Source organism: Phalangium opilio, unplaced genomic scaffold, assembly GCF_054372755.1.
Source record: "Phalangium opilio isolate 3A_F unplaced genomic scaffold, DU_Popi_V2 ptg000031l_1, whole genome shotgun sequence".
Lineage (NCBI taxonomy): Eukaryota > Metazoa > Arthropoda > Arachnida > Opiliones > Phalangiidae > Phalangium > Phalangium opilio.
This window is the reverse complement of record NW_028324158.1, coordinates 6846433-6868607: the sequence shown is the minus strand read 5'-3', so window position 1 is coordinate 6868607 and position 22175 is coordinate 6846433. Positions and strand designations below refer to the sequence as shown.

General features: G+C 36.4%; 2 protein-coding genes and 2 long non-coding RNA genes across 9 annotated transcripts; 2 read left to right on the top strand and 2 right to left on the bottom strand.

Annotated features, from left to right (window-relative positions):
* Positions 1–573: 573 nt before the first annotated feature.
* On the top strand, positions 574–3054 carry LOC149690318 (uncharacterized). Of its 2 annotated transcripts, none has more exons than XM_089869829.1 (4): positions 574–745; positions 814–1167; positions 1266–1487; positions 2401–3054. In XM_089869829.1, the coding sequence occupies exons 2-4, from the start codon at positions 1012–1014 to the stop codon at positions 2992–2994; spliced, it is 972 nt and encodes a 323-aa protein (XP_089725955.1). In that variant the 5' UTR covers positions 574–745; positions 814–1011; the 3' UTR covers positions 2995–3054. The 2 variants fall into 2 exon arrangements, with proteins under 2 accessions (XP_089725955.1, XP_089725956.1); XM_089869830.1 differs by having other exon boundaries at positions 811–1167.
* A 1205-nt stretch (positions 3055–4259) lies between these two features.
* LOC149690317 (uncharacterized) lies at positions 4260–6759 on the bottom strand. The gene is made up of 3 exons (XR_016383682.1): positions 6513–6759; positions 5979–6170; positions 4260–5390 (listed from the first exon to the last, which is right to left on the bottom strand). It is a non-coding gene; the product is annotated as an uncharacterized LOC149690317 (long non-coding RNA).
* A 262-nt stretch (positions 6760–7021) lies between these two features.
* LOC149690316 (uncharacterized) lies at positions 7022–9510 on the top strand. Its single transcript, XR_016383681.1, has 3 exons — positions 7022–7257; positions 7600–7791; positions 8380–9510. It is a non-coding gene; the product is annotated as an uncharacterized LOC149690316 (long non-coding RNA).
* Positions 9511–10939: 1429 nt separating this feature from the next.
* On the bottom strand, positions 10940–22014 carry LOC149690315 (tudor domain-containing protein 5-like). 5 transcript variants are annotated; one of them, XM_089869821.1, is made up of 16 exons: positions 21850–22007; positions 21014–21770; positions 19874–20121; positions 18558–18993; positions 17863–18166; positions 17400–17541; positions 17194–17322; positions 17025–17114; positions 16834–16947; positions 15280–15791; positions 15090–15204; positions 14942–15027; positions 14706–14883; positions 14541–14629; positions 11371–14474; positions 10940–11310 (listed from the first exon to the last, which is right to left on the bottom strand). In XM_089869821.1, exons 2-15 carry the CDS (start codon positions 21681–21683, stop codon positions 13943–13945), a joined length of 3645 nt encoding a protein of 1214 aa, XP_089725947.1. In that variant the 5' UTR covers positions 21684–21770; positions 21850–22007; the 3' UTR covers positions 10940–11310; positions 11371–13942. The 5 variants fall into 5 exon arrangements, with proteins under 5 accessions (XP_089725947.1, XP_089725948.1, XP_089725949.1 ...); XM_089869822.1 differs by having other exon boundaries at positions 11753–14474; XM_089869823.1 differs by having other exon boundaries at positions 11906–14474.
* Positions 22015–22175: the final 161 nt, after the last annotated feature.

Sequence of the window (22175 nt, the reverse complement as noted above, 5' to 3'; positions counted from 1 at the left end):
TGGGTAACTTAGGGGCTACGTGTTGTTATTATTTCACTAGTTTTGAACGGATAATTAAGAATTCACACATTTGACGCTAGGGGCGCTGTGTACGTAGTTACGTATTTACTGACATCTAAAACATGATAAAATTCTGCTAGACATTCGTGTAAGCAATATATAGTTCATAAATTGCCGCTAGGGGCGCTGTATACGTAGTTACGTATTTACTGACATCTAAAACATGATAAAATTCCGCTAGACATTCGTGTAAGCAATAGATAATTCATAAATTGCCGCTAGGGGCGCTGTATACGTAGTTACGTATTTACTGACATCTAATACATGAAGAAATTTGCCGCTAGGGGCGCTGTCTATAATATTATATAGGCTTAACGGTGTGTTCTCTTATTTGAATTAGCGCCCACGTCACACTTCGAAGCGCCCCCAACGACGGAATTTACTATAAAACTCGGACGCCACTTGTCCAGATTTCTTTTCTCTCTGCGCCGGCGACCAGTCAACATCGTTCTTAGATCAGTTCCTCGTCATGCTGACATTCGAAGGCAACGTTGGATGGAAAGCCACGTTTAAAGGCCTGGTCACACACTCACACTTCAACGCGCGCTTCGTCGTGCAAACCGGTTTGTATCGGGAGGCCCAAGCGTGTAGACGGGACGACGGATAGTCGTGCAAACCGCCAAGCTCGGCTTGAGTAACCAAAGAATTAGTACGTGCAAACTCGGCTTGCACATGGGCTTGCACGGTAAAGAGTGTGCATATGGACAGTATCAACTGTACTTTGTTACACTGTACAAGTTGTATCTTCAGCAGGAACGGAAATAAGCAAACACAGTGATCAATTGCCATTAATTTTCGCATCGAATAATATTACTGGAGTGGGAGTGAAAATAGCTTTCGTTAATATTGCTCCATGGTGGCAGATTTGTATCACCGTAGCAGTGTTGTAGCAATATTATCGTCGGTTTTTCCTTTTGCCGAAGTGGAGGACTATTGCGCAAATGCTCAAATATGTCTGATATACGCAATTTATCAAAACAATTTATAGCAGACTTTATAGAATTATACCAATCATTGCCATGTCTTTGGAAAATAAAATCAAAAGAATATTCGGACCGCAATAAGAAACATGCAGCATACCTTACAATGGTCAACAAATTAAAGGAGGTACGTAATACATAAGTAATGGGAATTGTGGTTTCAAATAATGATTATGGCATTATGTTGTTCAAAACGGTGACTATGATTGAATGCACTTATGAAAGGTGGAGGCTGACGCTGACAGGGACGCAGTAATCAGGAAAATAAATTCACTGCGTAGTTCTTACCGCAAAGAAAAGAAGAAGGTTTTGGAGTCGCAAAAGTCAGGAGCTGGCGCGGATGAAGTACATGTACCCACGCTGTGGTATTACTCGTTATTCAACTTTTTGGACGACCAAGAAATAGCTCGACCTTCAGTGTCAAACTTTGAAGAATCCCTTTCACATGTAAGAGAAGGAACAGGGTTGTGTTGTTTGCACCCAGTATTTATTTTCGTAATGTCATTGTTACATTGTTTAATTGGTTATGTTACAAATCGAATTTTGCCAGGGAACACTTCCTTCATTGTTAACATACAATAAGAACTGTTCTCTGTTCTGCTTGGCATCATTAGCAATCGCTCTATAGTGTCCTCTCTGAAGGTCAGTAAGATTGTCATCAGTGGTCCGTAAACCTAATGATAGTGACCCTCGAATAGTGTCTTCCTTATCTGTGCTCCCAGCCGGCATGTAGCTTGTTGAATTATGTCTTATTAGAAAGTTATGAAGCACACAACATGCCATAACAGCAACGTCTATATTTTCAAGTTGTAATTTAATGCTAGTATGAAACAGACGAAATCGAGCAGCTAATATACCAAAAGCATTTTCGACGACACGCCTTGCTCTTGATAGGCGATAGTTATATATTGTACGTTCATTTGTAATCTCTCTTTGATTATAGGGTTTCAAAAAGTTAGGGGTTAAAGCAAATGCTTCGTCGCCTATGAACACATAATTGAGTATTTTATTCGAGTTATTTAGCTGTTCTGGGTCCGGAATGTGTAACGAGTTCGCTTTCAATTTTCTGTGGAATATTGTCTGCTCAATTACACCTCCATCCGAGATTCTGCCATTTACACCAAATTCTGCTATGATGAACTCGTAGTTTGCATTAACCACTGCCATCAACACCATACTATGGAACCCTTTATAGTTATAAAAGTATGAACCGCTTTGCGGTGGTGGTATAATTTTAACGTGTTTGCCATCTACGGCACCCAGGCAATGGGGAAAATTCCACTTTCTTTCAAAGTCGTGCGCTATTTGCTTCCATTCTTCCTGTGATGTTGGTACCTAAAATGAAATTAAAATGTTTCAGGATGAGAACTCCATTGAGTCAGTGGTATCGCCTCAAGACCAGGAATATCGGCCGCCATCACAATCCTCTAATAACAGCAGTTGCACAACGGATCCGTCACCGCAAGACCTGGACTTGTTACCCCCTACTCCAAGTAGCGAATGTGCATCAGCACCACCCAGACGCGTAAATAATAACAAAAGGGGTCGAGAGATTGACAATGTTATAGCTACGGTTGGTAAAAAGCTGTCAGAAGCAAGAACCGAGGACCAGCATGACGTGTTTGGACGCAATGTGGCACATAAGCTTCGAAACATGCCCAAGGAACAACGTATATTTGCTGAAAAGTTAATTAACGACGCTTTGTTCGAAGGAGACCTAGGAACCCTGTCGCGGAATTGTTGCATTCACATTCCAACTACCAATACTACGCCATTACAAATCCCTACTCAGCCAATCTTCGTGAACGCTATACCGTCGAACATGGATATCCATGCAACACCCTCCCAAGACACCCATACCACAACCGCGACTACTATGAATAGCATTGAAACTTATGTTGCTGCTCATGCAACTATTGGTGATTATGTGACTAATTACCACCCAGAACAATAATTGGATTACTATGTTGCACACAAGGCCTATGTAATAAATAAAGATTTAACAAACTTAAAACGTTGTTTTACCTTCATGTATTGCTTTCGCAAAACCATAAAGATGGCTCGACATGTGTCCGGGATAATAGCAGATAACGACTGATGGGAAATCGCGGTAGAAAATCGTAGATCTCGGTATGATCTTCCAGTAGCTAGAAAGCGTAAAGTACTGCTCAATCTTTCATGCGGAGATATGGCTTCGCGCATCACAGTATCTTGGCGTTGTATTTTAGGTGTCACCAAACGAAGTAATTTAGTATATGCGTTGACATCCATTCTGAGATAACTACGCCAGTCATCAGGATCTTCTCTTAAATCGTTCATTAAATGTATATGTGAATGTCTTTTTCGACGTAGCAGCCATGTTTTACACCATTTACTTCGTGGGCGTTTCTGGCTCTTGCGTTTCAATAATAAAGAATAGAGAAAACCATATAATAAGAACATATCACTAGGGCACATTTTGCGATCATGGACGTTATGGCACCTCTGCAACAGAAAAGCCAATAATGACGTTTGCACAAACATTAGCATCGTGTGGACGCAAGAAGGGTGTTTCAGTTGTATTGCGCAAATTATACATATGTCAGGGTCGCTGTCGTTTGGCCGCGGTGCAAACCGAGTTTGCACGAACAAATTCTTCAGCAGTGCAATGTTTACGCAAATCGCGCTAATCGATTTGCACAAGCCAACGTCATTCCGTCCACACGCTCGGGTTTCCCGACACAACTAGGTTTGTTCAAGGACGTTTGCGGTTAAAAATGAGCGTGTGACCAAGACGAGAGTAGAGCGTGCAAACTAGCACTCGCGCATGCGTAAGCAACGCACTTCCGAAGGGTTAGCACGTGCAATCTCTTTGTGTACAACAAAGCTGGTGTCTGTAGACGGGGGCCAAGCCGTGTGCTCCGTCGATTTGCACATGTTTTTATGCCGTTTGCACAAGCTTTATTACTATCGTTTGGACGTTGGAGGTGTGTTCCGTGTTTCTGCACAATCTGTACCGTTAAGGCAAATCGCTATCGTGTGAACGGGCCTTTACGCCGATGTTGGGACGTGACTCCAAGCTCTCCGCCATTGAATGTCCATTGGAACGTTGAAATCAACGGGGAAAGGTTAAGCCTAGTACGGTACGTGTGTTTAAGGCTTTCAATAATCCAAAGACATCCAGCTAGCATTTTATTATTTCATTTAATCTTTGAGTTTAAATTATTTAGGTAGAGTTAATTGTTAGTTAATTATGTTTATTTATTGAAAATTAAGTACAATATGAAGAAATTTCCAGACACGAGGTCAGTTAGACAAGGCTTAATTTAGAACATCTTAAATCAAGTACTTAGGGGAAATTCCTTATTTATTTTAAATAATAAACCTCGACTCTTTGCAAATTAGGTCTCATTTAACGGCGCGAAACTAAAATAAGTCTCTTGTATGATTTAACGACGCGAGATTAAGTTGCACTAAGGCTAGGCTAAACCTTTTAAAAAAAATTTATCCGGGCCTGGAACTAATCTCTAAGCTTTTACTTTATGCCGGCGTTTTAATTTAAGTTAATTTACGCGCAAAACTTCAAAAATACCATCGTTATTTTAAATATTTGAGATTTTAAAATATCTTTATGGCGGTATTTAATTAATTAAATAGTTTAGATTATGTAGTTTAAATTAAATAGGGTTAATTAATAGTAAATTATTGTAAATTAGTGCAAATTAAGTCCTTTTAATAATCCTAAAATGAGCCGTGAACGCGAAGTTAAGGCTTGAGATTCTTAATTTCTTCTTATGGGAATATTTTACTTAGCTCTTAAATTATTTTAATCTATGATTCCGTTTCCGTAAATCGTAATTTTGCTAGCCCTTTAATTCTGGTTCTTAAATTTTTCTTAAGGGAATATTTTATTTTTTTTTCTTAAATTATTTTAATCTAAGGTATTCTTTCCGTTAATTATTATTTTGCTAGGATCTTAAAGTAGCCCTTTAATTCCGATTTGATAATGGCTTAATATTTAGTGGTTTTTTATTTATGGGAATATTTAACGAAATATTCCTTCAATAATTTACGGAAACATTACCATAGATTAAAATATTTTTTGTTAGGACCCCTTTAATTCTTACTAGGCAATGACTTAATATTTGTTATTAATATAGTTTCATTTTTAGATGTGACTGATTTTCTTGGATATTCTGTTGCTGGTTATTCAGAGACGTTTCCTAGTAGATGATTTCAACCTTTGATAAACTCTGGAGTTCATCCGCTGTTAGAGATGCCCATTCTTGATGACATCTTCCATGGATGTTTTCAATCTGATGTGGCCTTGCAACCATTCTCAACAAATACTGGCGATGAACATAGCCGAATCTAGAAAAATTGAAATTTTTGTTACAATTGTATTTGCAACTACTTAATTTCTTTCTACGCGTTCAAACTTTAATTTACGTTACACTTTATATTATTTTTTGTTGAAAATTATTGTAAACACCCGATTTTTTTACTTTTTGTTCAATAAATTTTGCCTTAAACCACTTTTTTTGTTTTCTTAGAAATTATTTGATTAATAGGGAAGGTTTGAATTTTTTAGCTCTAAACAGATAGCCTATTTTTTGGGGACCCTCTTTTAAGCTTCTTTCAGCTTATATGAAAAATAAAAAGCTCATTGTTTTAAAATGGGAAAAAAATTTAAAAATAGCCTAAATTGTTTAAAAAAGTAATAAAAAAAGCCTAAAAAAGGGTCCAAAAATACTACCCTAAGTCCAGACCCTAAAAAATTCAAGCCATCCCTCTTATCGAAATTATTTCAAGAAAACAAATAACGTGAGCCAAGGTAAAATTTCTTTATTGAGAAAAAAACAATTGAGGTGTTTACAAAAATTTTCTACAAAAAAATATTTAAAGAGTTCCATAAATTAAAATTTGACCGCGTAAAATTGAAACGGGTAGGCTAGTTACCGATTAAATTTAAGAATAAAATTAAGTTAATTAGCGGAAAAACTTCCCGGTTCAATCAGTTTAAGGCCTCGTGTTTCGAAAATCCAAGAAAGATGTCATCTGGAATGAGGGTCCTTGACATCGGATGAACAAGTCTACTTGAAAACGTCTCTGAATGACCAGCAACAGATTATCCAAGAAAATCATTCGAGTCTAAAAATTAAAATAAATTAACAAATATTATGGCAATGCCTAATTGGAAATAAGTGCTACTTTAAGCCGAACAAAATAATAATTTACCGAAATAATCCAATATATTTAAATAATTAACGAAATACTGGCGATATATGGCTAAGAAATGTTTTTTAATAATCTAAGCTAAATTTCTTAAGCCTTGTTCAAATGTCTTAACCTCGTGGTCGTGGTTTTTTAATTTAAATTTAAAATTATTATTTAATAGACTGAATTTACGTAAATAATAATAATTAACTGCCTGTTTCATTAAAAGTACTGAATTTATTAAAACAATAAGCTAATTATTATTAAAAGGCTTACATTTGCTGCGCATTAAGAAGTTTGTTCATTCCAACATGGCCTGGCTAAATTGATTCCAAAAGAACATTCAATGGCGGATAAGAGCTCTAGATTCTGGATTTATTCCTTGACGGCGAAAAGGAAAATGGCTGATCGTCGGCGAAAGGCCTGATTTCCAAGAGCAGCGCATCAAACGATCTTGACTCCACGATGCCAATCATGGAAAGAAATTTCGGACGGTTAGTTACTCTAGAACCAAGGTCTCTCCCGCAAGATTACAGCCTCAAGGCGTTAAAAGCAGACGACACTAATTGGTGTAAATTCAACCAAGGAGTAATACCGTTTTTCCGTTGGCCTATTCCATGGAGTAATTTTCTTGGAGCGAGAAGGAAAGTTTCATTTTCGCTCCAAGAATACTACTCCATGGAATAGGCCAACGGAAAAACGGTATTACTCCTTGGTTGAATTTACACCAATTAGTGTCGTCTGCTTTTAACGCCTTGAGGCTGTAATCTTGCGGGAGAGACCTCTGTTCTAGAGTAACTAACTGTCCGAAATTTCTTTCTTTGATTGGCATCGTGGAGTCAAGATCGTTTGATGCGCTGCTCTTGGAAATCAGGCCTTTCGCCGACGATCAGCCATTTTCCTTTTCGCCGTCAAGGAATAAATCCAGAATCTAGAGCTCTTATCCGCCATTGAATGTTCTTTTGGAATCAATTTAGCCAGGCCATGTTGGAATGAACAAACTTCTTAATGCGCAGCAAATGTAAGCCTTTTAATAATAATTAGCTTATTGTTTTAATAAATTCAGTACTTTTAATGAAACAGGCAGTTAATTATTATTATTTACGTAAATTCAGTCTATTAAATAATAATTTTAAATTTAAATTAAAAAACCACGACCACGAGGTTAAGACATTTGAACAAGGCTTAAGAAATTTAGCTTAGATTATTAAAAAACATTTCTTAGCCATATATCGCCAGTATTTCGTTAATTATTTAAATATATTGGATTATTTCGGTAAATTATTATTTTGTTCGGCTTAAAGTAGCACTTATTTCCAATTAGGCATTGCCATAATATTTGTTAATTTATTTTAATTTTTAGACTCGAATGATTTTCTTGGATAATCTGTTGCTGGTCATTCAGAGACGTTTTCAAGTAGACTTGTTCATCCGATGTCAAGGACCCTCATTCCAGATGACATCTTTCTTGGATTTTCGAAACACGAGGCCTTAAACTGATTGAACCGGGAAGTTTTTCCGCTAATTAACTTAATTTTATTCTTAAATTTAATCGGTAACTAGCCTACCCGTTTCAATTTTACGCGGTCAAATTTTAATTTATGGAACTCTTTAAATATTTTTTTGTAGAAAATTTTTGTAAACACCTCAATTGTTTTTTTCTCAATAAAGAAATTTTACCTTGGCTCACGTTATTTGTTTTCTTGAAATAATTTCGATAAGAGGGATGGCTTGAATTTTTTAGGGTCTGGACTTAGGGTAGTATTTTTGGACCCTTTTTTAGGCTTTTTTTATTACTTTTTTAAACAATTTAGGCTATTTTTAAATTTTTTTCCCATTTTAAAACAATGAGCTTTTTATTTTTCATATAAGCTGAAAGAAGCTTAAAAGAGGGTCCCCAAAAAATAGGCTATCTGTTTAGAGCTAAAAAATTCAAACCTTCCCTATTAATCAAATAATTTCTAAGAAAACAAAAAAAGTGGTTTAAGGCAAAATTTATTGAACAAAAAGTAAAAAAATCGGGTGTTTACAATAATTTTCAACAAAAAATAATATAAAGTGTAACGTAAATTAAAGTTTGAACGCGTAGAAAGAAATTAAGTAGTTGCAAATACAATTGTAACAAAAATTTCAATTTTTCTAGATTCGGCTATGTTCATCGCCAGTATTTGTTGAGAATGGTTGCAAGGCCACATCAGATTGAAAACATCCATGGAAGATGTCATCAAGAATGGGCATCTCTAACAGCGGATGAACTCCAGAGTTTATCAAAGGTTGAAATCATCTACTAGGAAACGTCTCTGAATAACCAGCAACAGAATATCCAAGAAAATCAGTCACATCTAAAAATGAAACTATATTAATAACAAATATTAAGTCATTGCCTAGTAAGAATTAAAGGGGTCCTAACAAAAAATATTTTAATCTATGGTAATGTTTCCGTAAATTATTGAAGGAATATTTCGTTAAATATTCCCATAAATAAAAAACCACTAAATATTAAGCCATTATCAAATCGGAATTAAAGGGCTACTTTAAGATCCTAGCAAAATAATAATTAACGGAAAGAATACCTTAGATTAAAATAATTTAAGAAAAAAAAATAAAATATTCCCTTAAGAAAAATTTAAGAACCAGAATTAAAGGGCTAGCAAAATTACGATTTACGGAAACGGAATCATAGATTAAAATAATTTAAGAGCTAAGTAAAATATTCCCATAAGAAGAAATTAAGAATCTCAAGCCTTAACTTCGCGTTCACGGCTCATTTTAGGATTATTAAAAGGACTTAATTTGCACTAATTTACAATAATTTACTATTAATTAACCCTATTTAATTTAAACTACATAATCTAAACTATTTAATTAATTAAATACCGCCATAAAGATATTTTAAAATCTCAAATATTTAAAATAACGATGGTATTTTTGAAGTTTTGCGCGTAAATTAACTTAAATTAAAACGCCGGCATAAAGTAAAAGCTTAGAGATTAGTTCCAGGCCCGGATAAATTTTTTTTAAAAGGTTTAGCCTAGCCCTAGTGCAACTTAATCTCGCGTCGTTAAATCATACAAGAGACTTATTTTAGTTTCGCGCCGTTAAATGAGACCTAATTTGCAAAGAGTCGAGGTTTATTATTTAAAATAAATAAGGAATTTCCCCTAAGTACTTGATTTAAGATGTTCTAAATTAAGCCTTGTCTAACTGACCTCGTGTCTGGAAATTTCTTCATATTGTACTTAATTTTCAATAAATAAACATAATTAACTAACAATTAACTCTACCTAAATAATTTAAACTCAAAGATTAAATGAAATAATAAAATGCTAGCTGGATGTCTTTGGATTATTGAAAGCCTTAAACACACGTACCGTACTAGGCTTAACCTTTCCCCGTTGATTTCAACGTTCCAATGGACATTCAATGGCGGAGAGCTTGGAGTCACGTCCCAACATCGGCGTAAAACGTGGCTTTCCATCCAACCATGGATTAACTAACGCTAGGGATAGTTCGTTCCCCCAAAAAGATAACGCATGCATGTTCCAAACGCCCCCTAGCAGCAGTTACTATCCCTAACAGGAAGTTATAAGAAAATTGGACCAAATATCACGTGGTCTCTGACGTCAAAATTGAAATACTGCCTAAATTGGGCAAAAACGATTTATTTTGCCGAGAGATGGCGCTATATCTACATCCGTTTTGGTCCAATAAATTAGGGGAATGAAGAGTGGAATCAAGGAATAATTCGGAACATGTAGTTGGCGATAGTATTACATGGGAAACCCAGTTAGTGAACAATCCCTAGCGTTAGTTAATCCATGATCCAACGTTGCCTTCGAATGTCAGCATGACGAGGAACTGATCTAAGAACGATGTTGACTGGTCGCCGGCGCAGAGAGAAAAGAAATCTGGACAAGTGGCGTCCGAGTTTTATAGTAAATTCCGTCGTTGGGGGCGCTTCGAAGTGTGACGTGGGCGCTAATTCAAATAAGAGAACACACCGTTAAGCCTATATAATATTATAGACAGCGCCCCTAGCGGCAAATTTCTTCATGTATTAGATGTCAGTAAATACGTAACTACGTATACAGCGCCCCTAGCGGCAATTTATGAATTATCTATTGCTTACACGAATGTCTAGCGGAATTTTATCATGTTTTAGATGTCAGTAAATACGTAACTACGTATACAGCGCCCCTAGCGGCAATTTATGAACTATATATTGCTTACACGAATGTCTAGCAGAATTTTATCATGTTTTAGATGTCAGTAAATACGTAACTACGTACACAGCGCCCCTAGCGTCAAATGTGTGAATTCTTAATTATCCGTTCAAAACTAGTGAAATAATAACAACACGTAGCCCCTAAGTTACCCACAATCCCAATCCCGTTTAAAATCGCTAACAAGTTTTTAGTGAGTAGCCCCCCGATGATTACTCGTAATCCAGACGCAACCATTAATCCCCATCCATTTTAAATCACCAATGAATCCCTATCCTTTTCTAAAGCGTAAATAAAAACCAGCGATAAAAGAAAATATTCATTAGTGAATAGCCCCTCGACGCGCTGCCTTTAACAGTGCTAAAGTGGTTACCGGGAACCTCTAATTAACCCATATTCCCAATCCTTTTCAACCTAATTAATCCCTTTTAAAATCATATATATGCCTGTAACTTTATTGACAAGAAAAGGAATAAAAAATTAGATTCATTAAATCGACGAACAATTTATTTATTCTATAGTACATTTATGAAGTATAAACAAAAGGAACAATTTATTTATTCTATAGTACATTTATGAAGTATAAACAAAAGGAACAATTTATTTATTCTATAGTACATTTATAAAGTATAAACAAAAGGAACAATTTATTTATTCTATAGTACATTTATGAAGTATAAACAAAAGTATATAGATATAAAAACAAAAAGTAAATTTCGTTGAACCTTGCTCGCGTCGTGTGATATGAGAAGCCCTCCTTTATCACTGAGTGGCGTCGGCCCCGTCCTTTCTGCTTGGCACTGGGAAGAAGACGTCAATAGGCTCATAATGCAGCAGATGCTTGTATTTTTCTTTGAAATTAGAAAAGTTAATTTTTAACTCATTATCGTCATAAACACTAGTATTAATACTTGGAATGCTTTAATTAGCCATTTAATTTTAAACTGAAACTCAGTAACAAATGTCAGAAGTTAAAGGGGATGTTCGACCCTCCCCCCTCCTTTTTTACCCAACCACAAAGCTAAGTTCTGTGAGGAAGACCGTCGTTTGCCCCACGGTTCGAACAGCCCCTTTAATATACTGAGAAGGGTAAGACTCGAAACCATCTCCCTTGTTAGTTTAAAGAATTAACAAAAGTTCTTATAAACTTTTGGAATTAACTATATCATATGTCTATATCTATATGAATCAAAGTCCTGACTGACTGATAATCAACGCCCAACCCAAACCACTTGCCCTAGAAGGCTGAAAATTTGCAGGAACGTTACTCATAAGTAGTAGGCGCGTACGTACGAAGATAGAATATTCCAATCCGCCGCCATCTTAAAAAATGGCGCCCAGAAATGTAAAAAATCTTCTCTATGCAACAAAGTCCGCAAATCCTACAATTACAGGGATCCAAGGCTAGGATAGAAAACGGCGTATATGAAAATAATTTAAAAATACCGCAAGATATATCTCCAAGGGTACAGCTATTTTGTTTTTGTCATAGACGAAGTTTCGAAAGTTGTGACATAGATCTTGACTAGATCACCAACTGGAGTTGTACAATTACAGGGATCTAAGGCTAGGATAGAAAACGGGTGTATAGGTCTTTGCGCGTGACGTCAAGTTACCTTCCCCCTTTCCTCTCCCCTTGCCGGCTGCCCGCTCTGGCCACGTTAGGACGCCATGTTGACATCCCCTGAAAACCGGTTTTCGCCCCCATTTCTTCCCCCTATTTACTCTGGCGGAAACACCCTATACGATAATATTTTAACAATACCACAAGATATAACTTCTTTTGTTTTCGTCATAGTCGAAGTTTCGAAAGTTGCGACATAGATCACCAACTGGAGTTGTACCATTACAGGGATCTAAGAATAAGATATAAAAACGGGTGTATACGATAATAATTTAAAAATACCACATGATATAACTCCAAGGGTATAGACTTTTGTTTTCGTCATAGACGAAGTTTCGAAAGTTGTTTCATAGATCTTGCATAGATTACCATCTATAGTTGTACCATTACAGTGTCACCTACGTCTCTGTACGATAATCTATACTAATCCACGTCTACACGACCGTCGCCCAGGGAACATGCTTGAACAGACTCCTAAAGTAGCGGATTCTAGCTGAAACATGAGTGGAAGCATAAGTTTATAAGATATGTTCCATAAGTATGTCACTACCTCTACTTCGTAATGCCAGAGGTTTAATGAAAGCTAGTCCAAGAACGACGCGAGAATTGACTACACTCGGTTTTGCAGTCCATCCTCCTATTTAGTCTATACTAAGCCTTTGATAGCGCCTCACCAGGCGTCGCTTTACGAGAATCTATGACGTTTCGCCTACGTCACTTCATGACAAGCTCTCATTAACGAGTGACACACTTATGGAACATAGCTTATAAACTTATGGTGGAAGTAAATTTATCGCAGTACGGATAGCAAGAACGATGTGGATTAATTATGGGCTAGACCATCTTGTTGTAATGGTAGTTGATGTATTTTTATTTCGTTCGTTATTTTTAAATGGAGTAGTTAAAAGGTAAAGGATTGTGACAAGGCTAAGAGCCATGGTTCGGAAGAAATTTTTATACTGAAAATCCCTGACTTTTCCAGATTATCCCTAACCATTTTAAGGTGTTTACCAGAGCTCCCCCCTTCATGGTTTGATGTACCAAACGAAATCCCTGACCTATCCCCGACTTTTTAGGAAAAAAACTTTAAATCCACGACTTATTCCCCTATTTTAGAAATACCTGACTTATCCAGGATCCATACGAACAGAACACTGTAAGCATAGAATAAAGAAGAGCATGATATAAATGACAGGGAGCCCACTCTTAAATTTAAATTCCTTATAGGAAAAATAGGAATTTTTTTCCGGAATTATAGGATTTTATAGGAGAAAAAATCACGTGTTTTTATAGGAAAATATAGGACTAAAAATGCTCATATATAATACAATTTTGGGGCTTAAACTATGTAGAAAAATCTCAAAAAATAAAAAGATAACAAATTGGATTTTACTTTGAAAACTCAGAAGAACTTAATTAAAATATAACATAATATAATATATAAAAAATCCTAAGCGAGCTCCACAATTTCGGTGTCGATTCAAATGTGATCTCGATAAAAAAAAAGCTAAATTTTGATAAATTTGATGCTAAACTATACGAAAACTTCGACTAAGTCAAAAATATAGGATATTATAGGACCTTTCATGAAATTATAGGATAATAAAGGACAGAATAAAAAATATAGGAATTTATACTTATAGGAATTATAGGACCGGTGGGCTCCCTGAAATGATGTGACTTTATTACGTATTAGACTATTTTATTTCAAATTGAACACATTTAGTTATACATTTTTTGGTCAAACAAAACAGAAACAAAACATTTATAGAATATATAAACTTCACTTCCATACTCATGACAATTAAAAAGAAAAAAAAAGAAATGAAATATATTCCCCTGAATGAATTTTGTTTTTCTCACGGATGTTTATTTAGTGGGTTGAAGAAACCTTGTGGAAAAGGCACATTATTATTAAACAATGTTTCGCTTTGAAACGGAGGAGCTCCGTGTTGCTGATAAAGGAACTGTTGCATATACTGCATATTAGGGAAGATCATATTTGGTTGGCTCAACAAATTAGGATAGAAAATATTAGGATTTGCCACCACGTCAGCGGCGGATAAAGGAACCCCCGTAAAATTGTTATTGGTAGCTGCTGAGATCATATTTCTCACTTGAGTAGAACTTACGGGAGTTTGGACAGCGGAAATAGGAGCTACAGCTTGAACGGACCTTACATTCCTGTGACGTTCATTCGAAATATTACTATAAGTTTCATTTTTCAGGGAAAGTTCTTCGATTGATTTAAGGATCGGTTTTTCACTTTGCGCAGTTTCCATCGTTTGACATAATTCACGGTAATACTGAAATTTTTCAGTGACTGATAGGTATTCCAAATGAGTTTCGAGACTGTAGTCTTCTTCGAAAATTCGTTTACCAATTCCCTTTCTAAAAATAATTAATTAAAACTCCTCTTAAGATTAATGAATGAAGATTAACGAAAAAAAAATATACCTTTCTGCGCTAAGTTTCAGAAATTGCTCTTGAATGAATTCTGGTGTTTCAATTTCATTCTGTTCATTTGAAATGTCGTTTTTTGTCTGCTGATGGTTTAAAATTAACATTAATTTCGGGGGAAGATTAATTTTTTTACCTTAACCTTAATCTTAATTAAATTACCATCCAGCATGGATCTAACGGGTCGAAATTATCTAAAGCATCTTGTAAGGCTCGCTTTAGTTCTTCATGGTTAGTATGTACTTTTTCCAGCGCTTTAATGCAGCTTTCAAGGGGGACTAACGTTACCACGCAACAATTTTGTTGCGTAGACGTATCTTCAAAGCCACGAACTTTATATCTAAATAAAAAGTAGATTAGAATTGTGTTAAATAGTAGATAAAATGTTTAAGCCATACTGTGTAAGTTCATCAAACAAAGCCGGGCATTCATTTCTCGCGATTGTTAACATTTCAAGATCTTGAAACTTGATCAGTTTGTGAAACTAAGACAATGAAACTTGGGATTTAAATTTCAACTAATCATGAATTAAGGTAATGCTTTTACCATTTTCAAAAATACATTAGATCCATAGATAAAATGAGAAATGTCCCCAGATGTCAGAAATAATTTAGAATTGTAATTGATAAAGTGCCCATTACAATTCATCGGAAGTTTGACTCTGCAATGCAAATTTATTTTGTGAAGGAATCGGTTACATACTGAATAATGCGATTTAACATTACAATTAACATACTTTTTGACGTATTTTCTTGAGGTAACGCAAGACGACGCTTCTTGAGAATCTCCGTTTATGGCATTGGTCAAATTTTGTTGCGATGTTGCCTTGTGGGATGCCTCGGGTTCTACTATTTGAGTTATTGGTTCATTAGGAGTTGCGTGACCACCAATATTTGGTTGAACATTGGCAGTTGGTTGCGAAGTAAACGATGGATGTTGAAAAGGAACTCTGGCTACAAACGGGATTTCAGCCTCTTCCGTTTCAGGTTCAGGGGAAGGAGTTCTACAGTCTAAGGAATCCGACGCTTCCTTCTCCCTTAAAACTTTTTCCGATAATTTTTCCAGTATACTTTTATCAAAACCAGGAGGGTATTTTGATATTCTATTTGATTGAGTTTCCTCCTCCAATGTAGAATAGTTGTTGATAATAGGCTGTTCAACAAATGGAACATTCTCCGCAGTTGGATTTTCATAAGTTTCAACTTGATATTCACTGTTTTCGCTGTTGTAGAGAGAACGTAGCTCTTCCTGCGTAGACAAATTCACAAAATTATTAAGTTTTGAGACATCATTAATATCTAATGGAAATGGCTAGTATCAGAAGTATATAATACTTCTCTTCGAGAGAAGTGTACAAGCACAAAGCGGGAGGGTAAGTGTAATGTCATTCTTCCCAACATCATTATACATTTATTATAGCAACGTTACTAAACCGAATCACATACGCGATAAATAAGTCCCTCATCATTACTCTATTAGCGCTTAAGTATTTGCCAAGGCGCATGCATGCATGCACTCGTGCATTTTTATCCCAAGTCAAGACAATCAAGGTTTGTCGGTTGATTGCTGGGGATTCAGTATCAAACAGTTAAAGGGAGGGTGAAGTAGAAAATCAAGTGATTTTTTATCGATTCTTCTACTAATTTTAAGACCAGTCTGCATAGTGAAACATTCAGGAAATACAGATTCCGAATGATTTTAAAATTCAAATTAGGTTCAGATTTTAAGGATAATAGCGTAAGGCCCTGCCTGTTTGTTAACAAAATACTCGTGGCACGTTCCATGCCTCGCGCCACGATTGTCACGTCACGCGCCTAATTTTATCAAATCTCGTGATAAATTTCATTCAACACGGAGCATGCGTGCCACGAGAATTTTGTTAATAAAAAGGCAGGGCGTTACGCGATTGGTCGGAGGTCCTTCTTTAAAATTATCCTTAAAATCTGAACCTAATTTGAATTTTAAAATCATTCGGAACTGGTATTTCTTGAATGTTTCACTATGCAGACTGGTCTTGTAATTAGTAGAAGAATCGATAAAAAATCACTTGATTTTCCACTTCACCCTCCCTTTAAAGAATTCACCCCAAGGTGCCATGCCCATCTTAATAAAGTTTGATGAGAGGGAGAGCAAACAAAAAGGGATCCCTCGCCTGCATGGGAAGAATGATGTTACATAACTTAAGTATTAAGAGGATACAGTGTCACACTTCTTCTATTACCCCCTTCTGCTAGTATTAATATGAACACACAGTTATACTAACGATGCAAGTTAACTTATAGCAACTTACTAATTCATTGTCGTTCGGTTCCGCGTAACCTTCATCAACTAAAACGTCATTGACACAAAGGTCATAACCATTATCATCATCAACGTGTAATTCAACAGACATTCCTTTCTCGTACTAAAAGTATAATAAAATGCTAAATATTTTTAGGAAAAATATGTTTTTCCGGACCTTTTTTTTAAAAAAAAAATTACATCGTAAGTTATTGCTTTGCATAGTAATTCTCTCTCTCTCGTTAAATCCAGAAGACGATAACCAGAATCAAGACTCCATAAATCAAGTGACTAATAAAATTAAAAATAAATTGCGGGAAAGGTTAAGATTAAGATTTAAATTTAATTTGAAAAGAAATAAAGAAATTACGTCGACAGGTTTCAAGCCAGCTAGTCGAGCTTTAATTGCTTGAGAGTTGAAATCCATGAATGATTTCTTGATGAACCGTATTTGTTCTCGTTTAACGCAACTTTTAGTGCCATAATCAACGTAGAATACCTTTAAAACAGAAAGAATTGTAAATTGGGTTTTAAAATTTGGTTTGGGAAATAAAATATAAATTTCTTAATAAAAACCTCAACATCATCTTTATTTGGAAAACCCAGCATTTTAGCTCTATGCCAATCACCGCAGTAAAGCGCAACGCAAGGCATGGACCTTACAAAACAGTTATGTGGCACCATATACTCTGTACCACGAGGAAGGTTGTAGGTTTCTCTAAAATAAATTAATTTAATTAATTAAATTGGCATTTTTTTTTTATTAATTAGCCTTATTCCTGATCAGCGCCACCTACCCATAGCGGCGACTTTGAGAACTACTGTAAGCGGCAAGCCAATCAGATGTCGCTAAAATCTGGTGACGTCACTGACTGGCACTCTCGGGTCTTACCAAAAATGACGTCACCAGATTTTAGCGACATCTGATTGGCTTGCCGCTTACAGTAGTTCTCAAAGTCACCGCTATGGGTAGATGGCGCTGATCAGGAATAAGGCTAATTAAATCACTTCATTCATTGTATCAATGATGATTTCTTACTCTAATTTATTCATAAGTACGTCCAAGGTCCCTGTCATTTCAATTCCTACAACCTGTATGTAGAACAAGCCGGGATTGGTCACATCACTCATGATAACTTCAAAGTATTTATCAAAATAACGGTCGTCCAATGTCTGTTGTTTGTAACGGTCCTCAATAGTGGCAGCATCCTCGGGAACATTTGGTGGTAAAGATGGCTGCTGCGTTAAGGGCTGTTCCGGAGAGGGTACCTTATACTGTCTCTTAGGCAAACTACGTTGTTGTTCTCCTTCTTGAATCAACGAAATCTTCTTTGTCCCACTCTCTGGGGAAAAAAAGAGAGGTGAGGTAGCCCTTTTACCACCTGGACCAATGTCTCAAAATGTTACCGCAGGGTTCGTACGAAATTTTTACATTGAAAATCCCTGACTTTTCCAGGTTATCCCTGACCAAATTTTGGCAATATCCCTGACCATTTTAAGGTGCTTACCAGAGCCCACTTCATCACACCTGTCTTATATTTAGCATTTCTCAAAGCATGGTTTCATATACCAAACGAAATCCCTGACATATCCCTGACTTTTTAGGAAAAATGTTAAAATCCCTGACTTATCCCTGACTTTTTAGGAAAAACGTTAAAATCCCTGACTTATTCGCCTAATTTTCATATCCCTGACTTATCCAGGTTCCGTACGAACCCTGATTACGTTACGTACCTTCAAAGATGTTAAATGTGTCAGGTACGGAAGAATTCAATTCTTTTACAAAACTTTCCATCGTGAAATAACCCAAATTCAAATAAGGCAACTCGACTTTAAAGTTTAACTTATAATCTTCTTCGAGGCTTGGGAAACTTATTCCCTCTGGATTAATTATCAGAATTTGCTTGATGTTTGTAACTAAATTCTCAGGTATGACTTTCTTTTTATTGAGTTCTTTAACAAAGGAGGCTTCTTGACGCGAGTCGTAAATGATAAAATTCTCATTGGGATTTTCAGGATGAATGAGTCCAAATATTTCCGGGAATTGTTCAATAAGCTCCATTATATCAACGTATCCAATTGCCTCCAGATCTAAAGGCTGTTGATGTATTCTTTCATATTCTTGAGCAAAATCGTCAACGCTTAAACCCCTTTTATGATGTTCTAGCACCTGAAATTATCATTCCTTATTCTTTAAACAAGGAATTCTTAAACGTTCCACCAATTTTTGTTCTTAAACTTAGTTTAATCCTAATTTAATTCCTAATAGGAAAAGTTGGAATTTTTTTCCGGAATTATGGCTTGGATTTTATAGGGGGGAAAAATGTGTTTTTAACTTTTTATAGTAAAATATAGGACTATTTGATGCTAAACTATGCGAAAACTTAATTCTAAGCATAAAATATAGGAAATTATAGGTCCTTTCATGAAATTATAGGATAATATAGGACAGGTTGAAAATATAGAATATTATAGGACCATTCATGAAATTATAGGACCTTTCATGAAATTATAGGATATTATAGGACCTTTCATGAAATTATAGGATATTATAGGACCTTTCATGAAATTATAGGATATTATAGGACCTTTCATGAAATTATAGGATATTATAGGACCTTTCATGAAATTATTGGATATTATAGGACCTTTCATGAAAATATTGGATATTATAGGACCTTTCATGAAATTTTTGGATATTATAGGACCTTTCATGAAAATATTGGATATTATAGGACCTTTCATGAAATTATAGGATAATAATAATATAAAAGGAACTTTCATGAAATTATATAGGATAATGTAGGACAGGTTCAAAAATATAGGATTTTATAGGAATTCTATAGGACCACTGGTCTCCCTGTAACTTAAAGGGCGCCACCGGAGGCTTGCGGGGTCAAACTGTTGGGAAGCATAATGCCTAGCCCCCGCCGCGACAGTGGCGCCACTCCTTATGGCCAAAAAGCTGAGTGTTTTCCCCCGTCCCTAAAGGCAGACTGCCTCGGGAGAGGTCCGGTTAGTCCCTTTAACTACCCCCAATTGATATTTACCGTCATCATTTTTCGCTTCAGTGTTTTGTTTAAATTTACACTATCCATTTCAGCCTCAGGTGATTCAACAGTGTAGTAGTTTGACGATGTTGCACCTTCTAATGGATACTTCTGTTGTTCTTCGTAAGTTTGATTAGTATTTGAGGCACTAGCGTGTTGGATAATTTGAAACTCTGTTTTCTTTGTTGGAACTGAAGGTGTTGTTAAACTTTGCTGTTGCTGCTGCTGTTCTCTTATGGCTTTGGCTTCTAAACAAAAAATAAAAACACTAAGCTCTTTAAGCGTTAAAAAAAACTTGATGAAGTCTTTTAAGTTTAGTTGAGGAGCTAAAAGTTGTGATATAATTTAGCCAGAGTCATACTGGTGGGTTTTCTGAACAGAGAAAGTTGAAATCCACCAGTATGACTGACAAAACCAAGCAAGGTAAGTGGGTAAAAATTATTTGAAATATAGTACTGCAAAGAAGTGATATCTAGTTTATTAGGGAGAAGGTATAAGTTGCCTAAGCATTCGCGCCCCATGTCGGTAGAGGGGGGAGTAGACTGTGTATCCCTCCCTCTAGGCGCGCTTTTGTAAGAGGGGATACTGTACGCGCCTGGTAGGGGGGATGACACATAAGAGATAGAAGGTATGACGTTTGCATACGTAGAACTGATATTACTCTATTCTATCTCTTAGCTCAGTGTCATCCCCCCTACCAGGCGCGTACAGTATCCCCTCTTACAAAAGCGCGCCTAGAGGGAGGGATACACCGTCTACTCCCCCCCTCTACCAACACTACTCTATGGTATGACGTTTGCATAGTAGAACTGACATTACTCTATAGTCCCAGTCCCCCTTTCAAAATACAAGGGGGGGGGGACGTAAAAGGAGGCCGGGCTATTTCGCTGCCTCTCCTCAGAGGGAAAATACATAATTTTCGTCATCAGCGTCGCTCTGACGTGAGTTTTCAAGAACCAATGAGATGCTGGTTGCAATTTAGAGGCGGGGGATTAACTCCGGACCTACTATACGTTTGGACTGGAGATAAAGCTGGAAATGTGGCGAACTTATACCTTCTCCCTAATAAACTAGATATCACTTCTTGGTACCGCACATCTTGTCAGACGTTACTAGCCCTTCAAACAACGGCTTGCTTACTTTTAATAGATTGTGTAGAGATGCACAACATTTTCCCATTATACTCTTTAAGGGTTACTACATCGGGAATGCTTTTTAAGCACTCAACCAACGAATAAAATCCAAAATGTAGGTAGTTAAGGGGGAAACTATAGTTCTTCTTATAGACTGTTTGAAAATCATCAATGTCTACACCATTTTCACCAAAACGACTCAAAAATTCATCAATTTTAGCTCTGTCAAATGCATCGATTGAGGGATTAATCACGGAAGTGTTTATAGCGGCTTGTATGTCACGGCTACGATTGGAGTTGTTGTAACTACTATAACTTTGAGATGAATGCGAGTAAGGACGAGAGGAGCTTCTGCCTCCGTACTTGGATTTGCGACCACCTTTAGCTTTAGGTGTTTTCTTCACTAGCGTAAGAATATGCGCATTTTTTTCATCAGGGATTGGAAAAATAAGCGTTTCGGGCCCTCTTCTCAAAAAGTAAACGTCATTGGGAATACTTTTGAGGAAATCTGAAAGGCTGGCAAAGCCTAGTTGACTAAAAGGAACACCATTTTTGGCAATATTTTCTCTATATTCCCTGTTTAATTGATCTATACGGATGCCTTCTTTAGCGTAATTAACTAAAATGGATTTTATAGCCACAACAACCTCCTTCTTTAGAGTGGCTATATCAGTCATTTTTGCCACTGAACCTCCTGTGGGGAGTGTGGGACTTTTGAAATTTTAAAGAATGTGTTGTTGTTGAAATCAACTTAAGTTTTTGGCCTGAAAGATAAAAAATTATTGAAGTAGGCCTAGGCCTAATTGAAATTTAACAAATCTACTTCAGAACAATTACACTTACTAAAGGTTTCAAAACAAAAACAAATACTTCAAAAAAATTACAACGTAACTACTGAACAAAACGTAACTCAAACTGAAAGTAAACCGGTCCGCTCTCCTCTCCTTCCCGGTTCAAGCCAAAGAGAATATAGGGGAGGAGTGGAAAGAAGGGAAAATCTTGTTGCTCTTTTCTACCGCGCATCTTCAATGCGCAGTACGGATGCATTTCCGTTTGAGACATTAAATGGTATCGTAGGTGGCGCGACTGAGCCGGAAACTCCCTCGTACCACTAGTATAATTTAGGGGCAACATTGTAATTTAGCCTTGTGGAACGGGGGAGCTTCAAC

Excerpts from the sequence above, each read along its gene's own strand:
- LOC149690315 (XM_089869821.1), bottom strand. The coding sequence starts at position 21,683 with ATGACTGATATAGCCACTCTAAAGAAGGAGGTTGTTGTGGCTATAAAA. Across the intron at positions 16,948-17,024 it reads GCAAAGCAATAACTTACGAT|TACGAGAAAGGAATGTCTGT; the intron begins GTAATTTTTTTT and ends TTATACTTTTAG. Across the intron at positions 15,205-15,279 it reads TCAAGAAAATACGTCAAAAA|AGTCAAACTTCCGATGAATT; the intron begins GTATGTTAATTG and ends TTTGCATTGCAG.
- LOC149690318 (XM_089869829.1), top strand. The coding sequence starts at position 1,012 with ATGTCTGATATACGCAATTTATCAAAACAATTTATAGCAGACTTTATA. Across the intron at positions 1,168-1,265 it reads TGGTCAACAAATTAAAGGAG|GTGGAGGCTGACGCTGACAG; the intron begins GTACGTAATACA and ends CACTTATGAAAG. Across the intron at positions 1,488-2,400 it reads TTGAAGAATCCCTTTCACAT|GATGAGAACTCCATTGAGTC; the intron begins GTAAGAGAAGGA and ends AAAATGTTTCAG.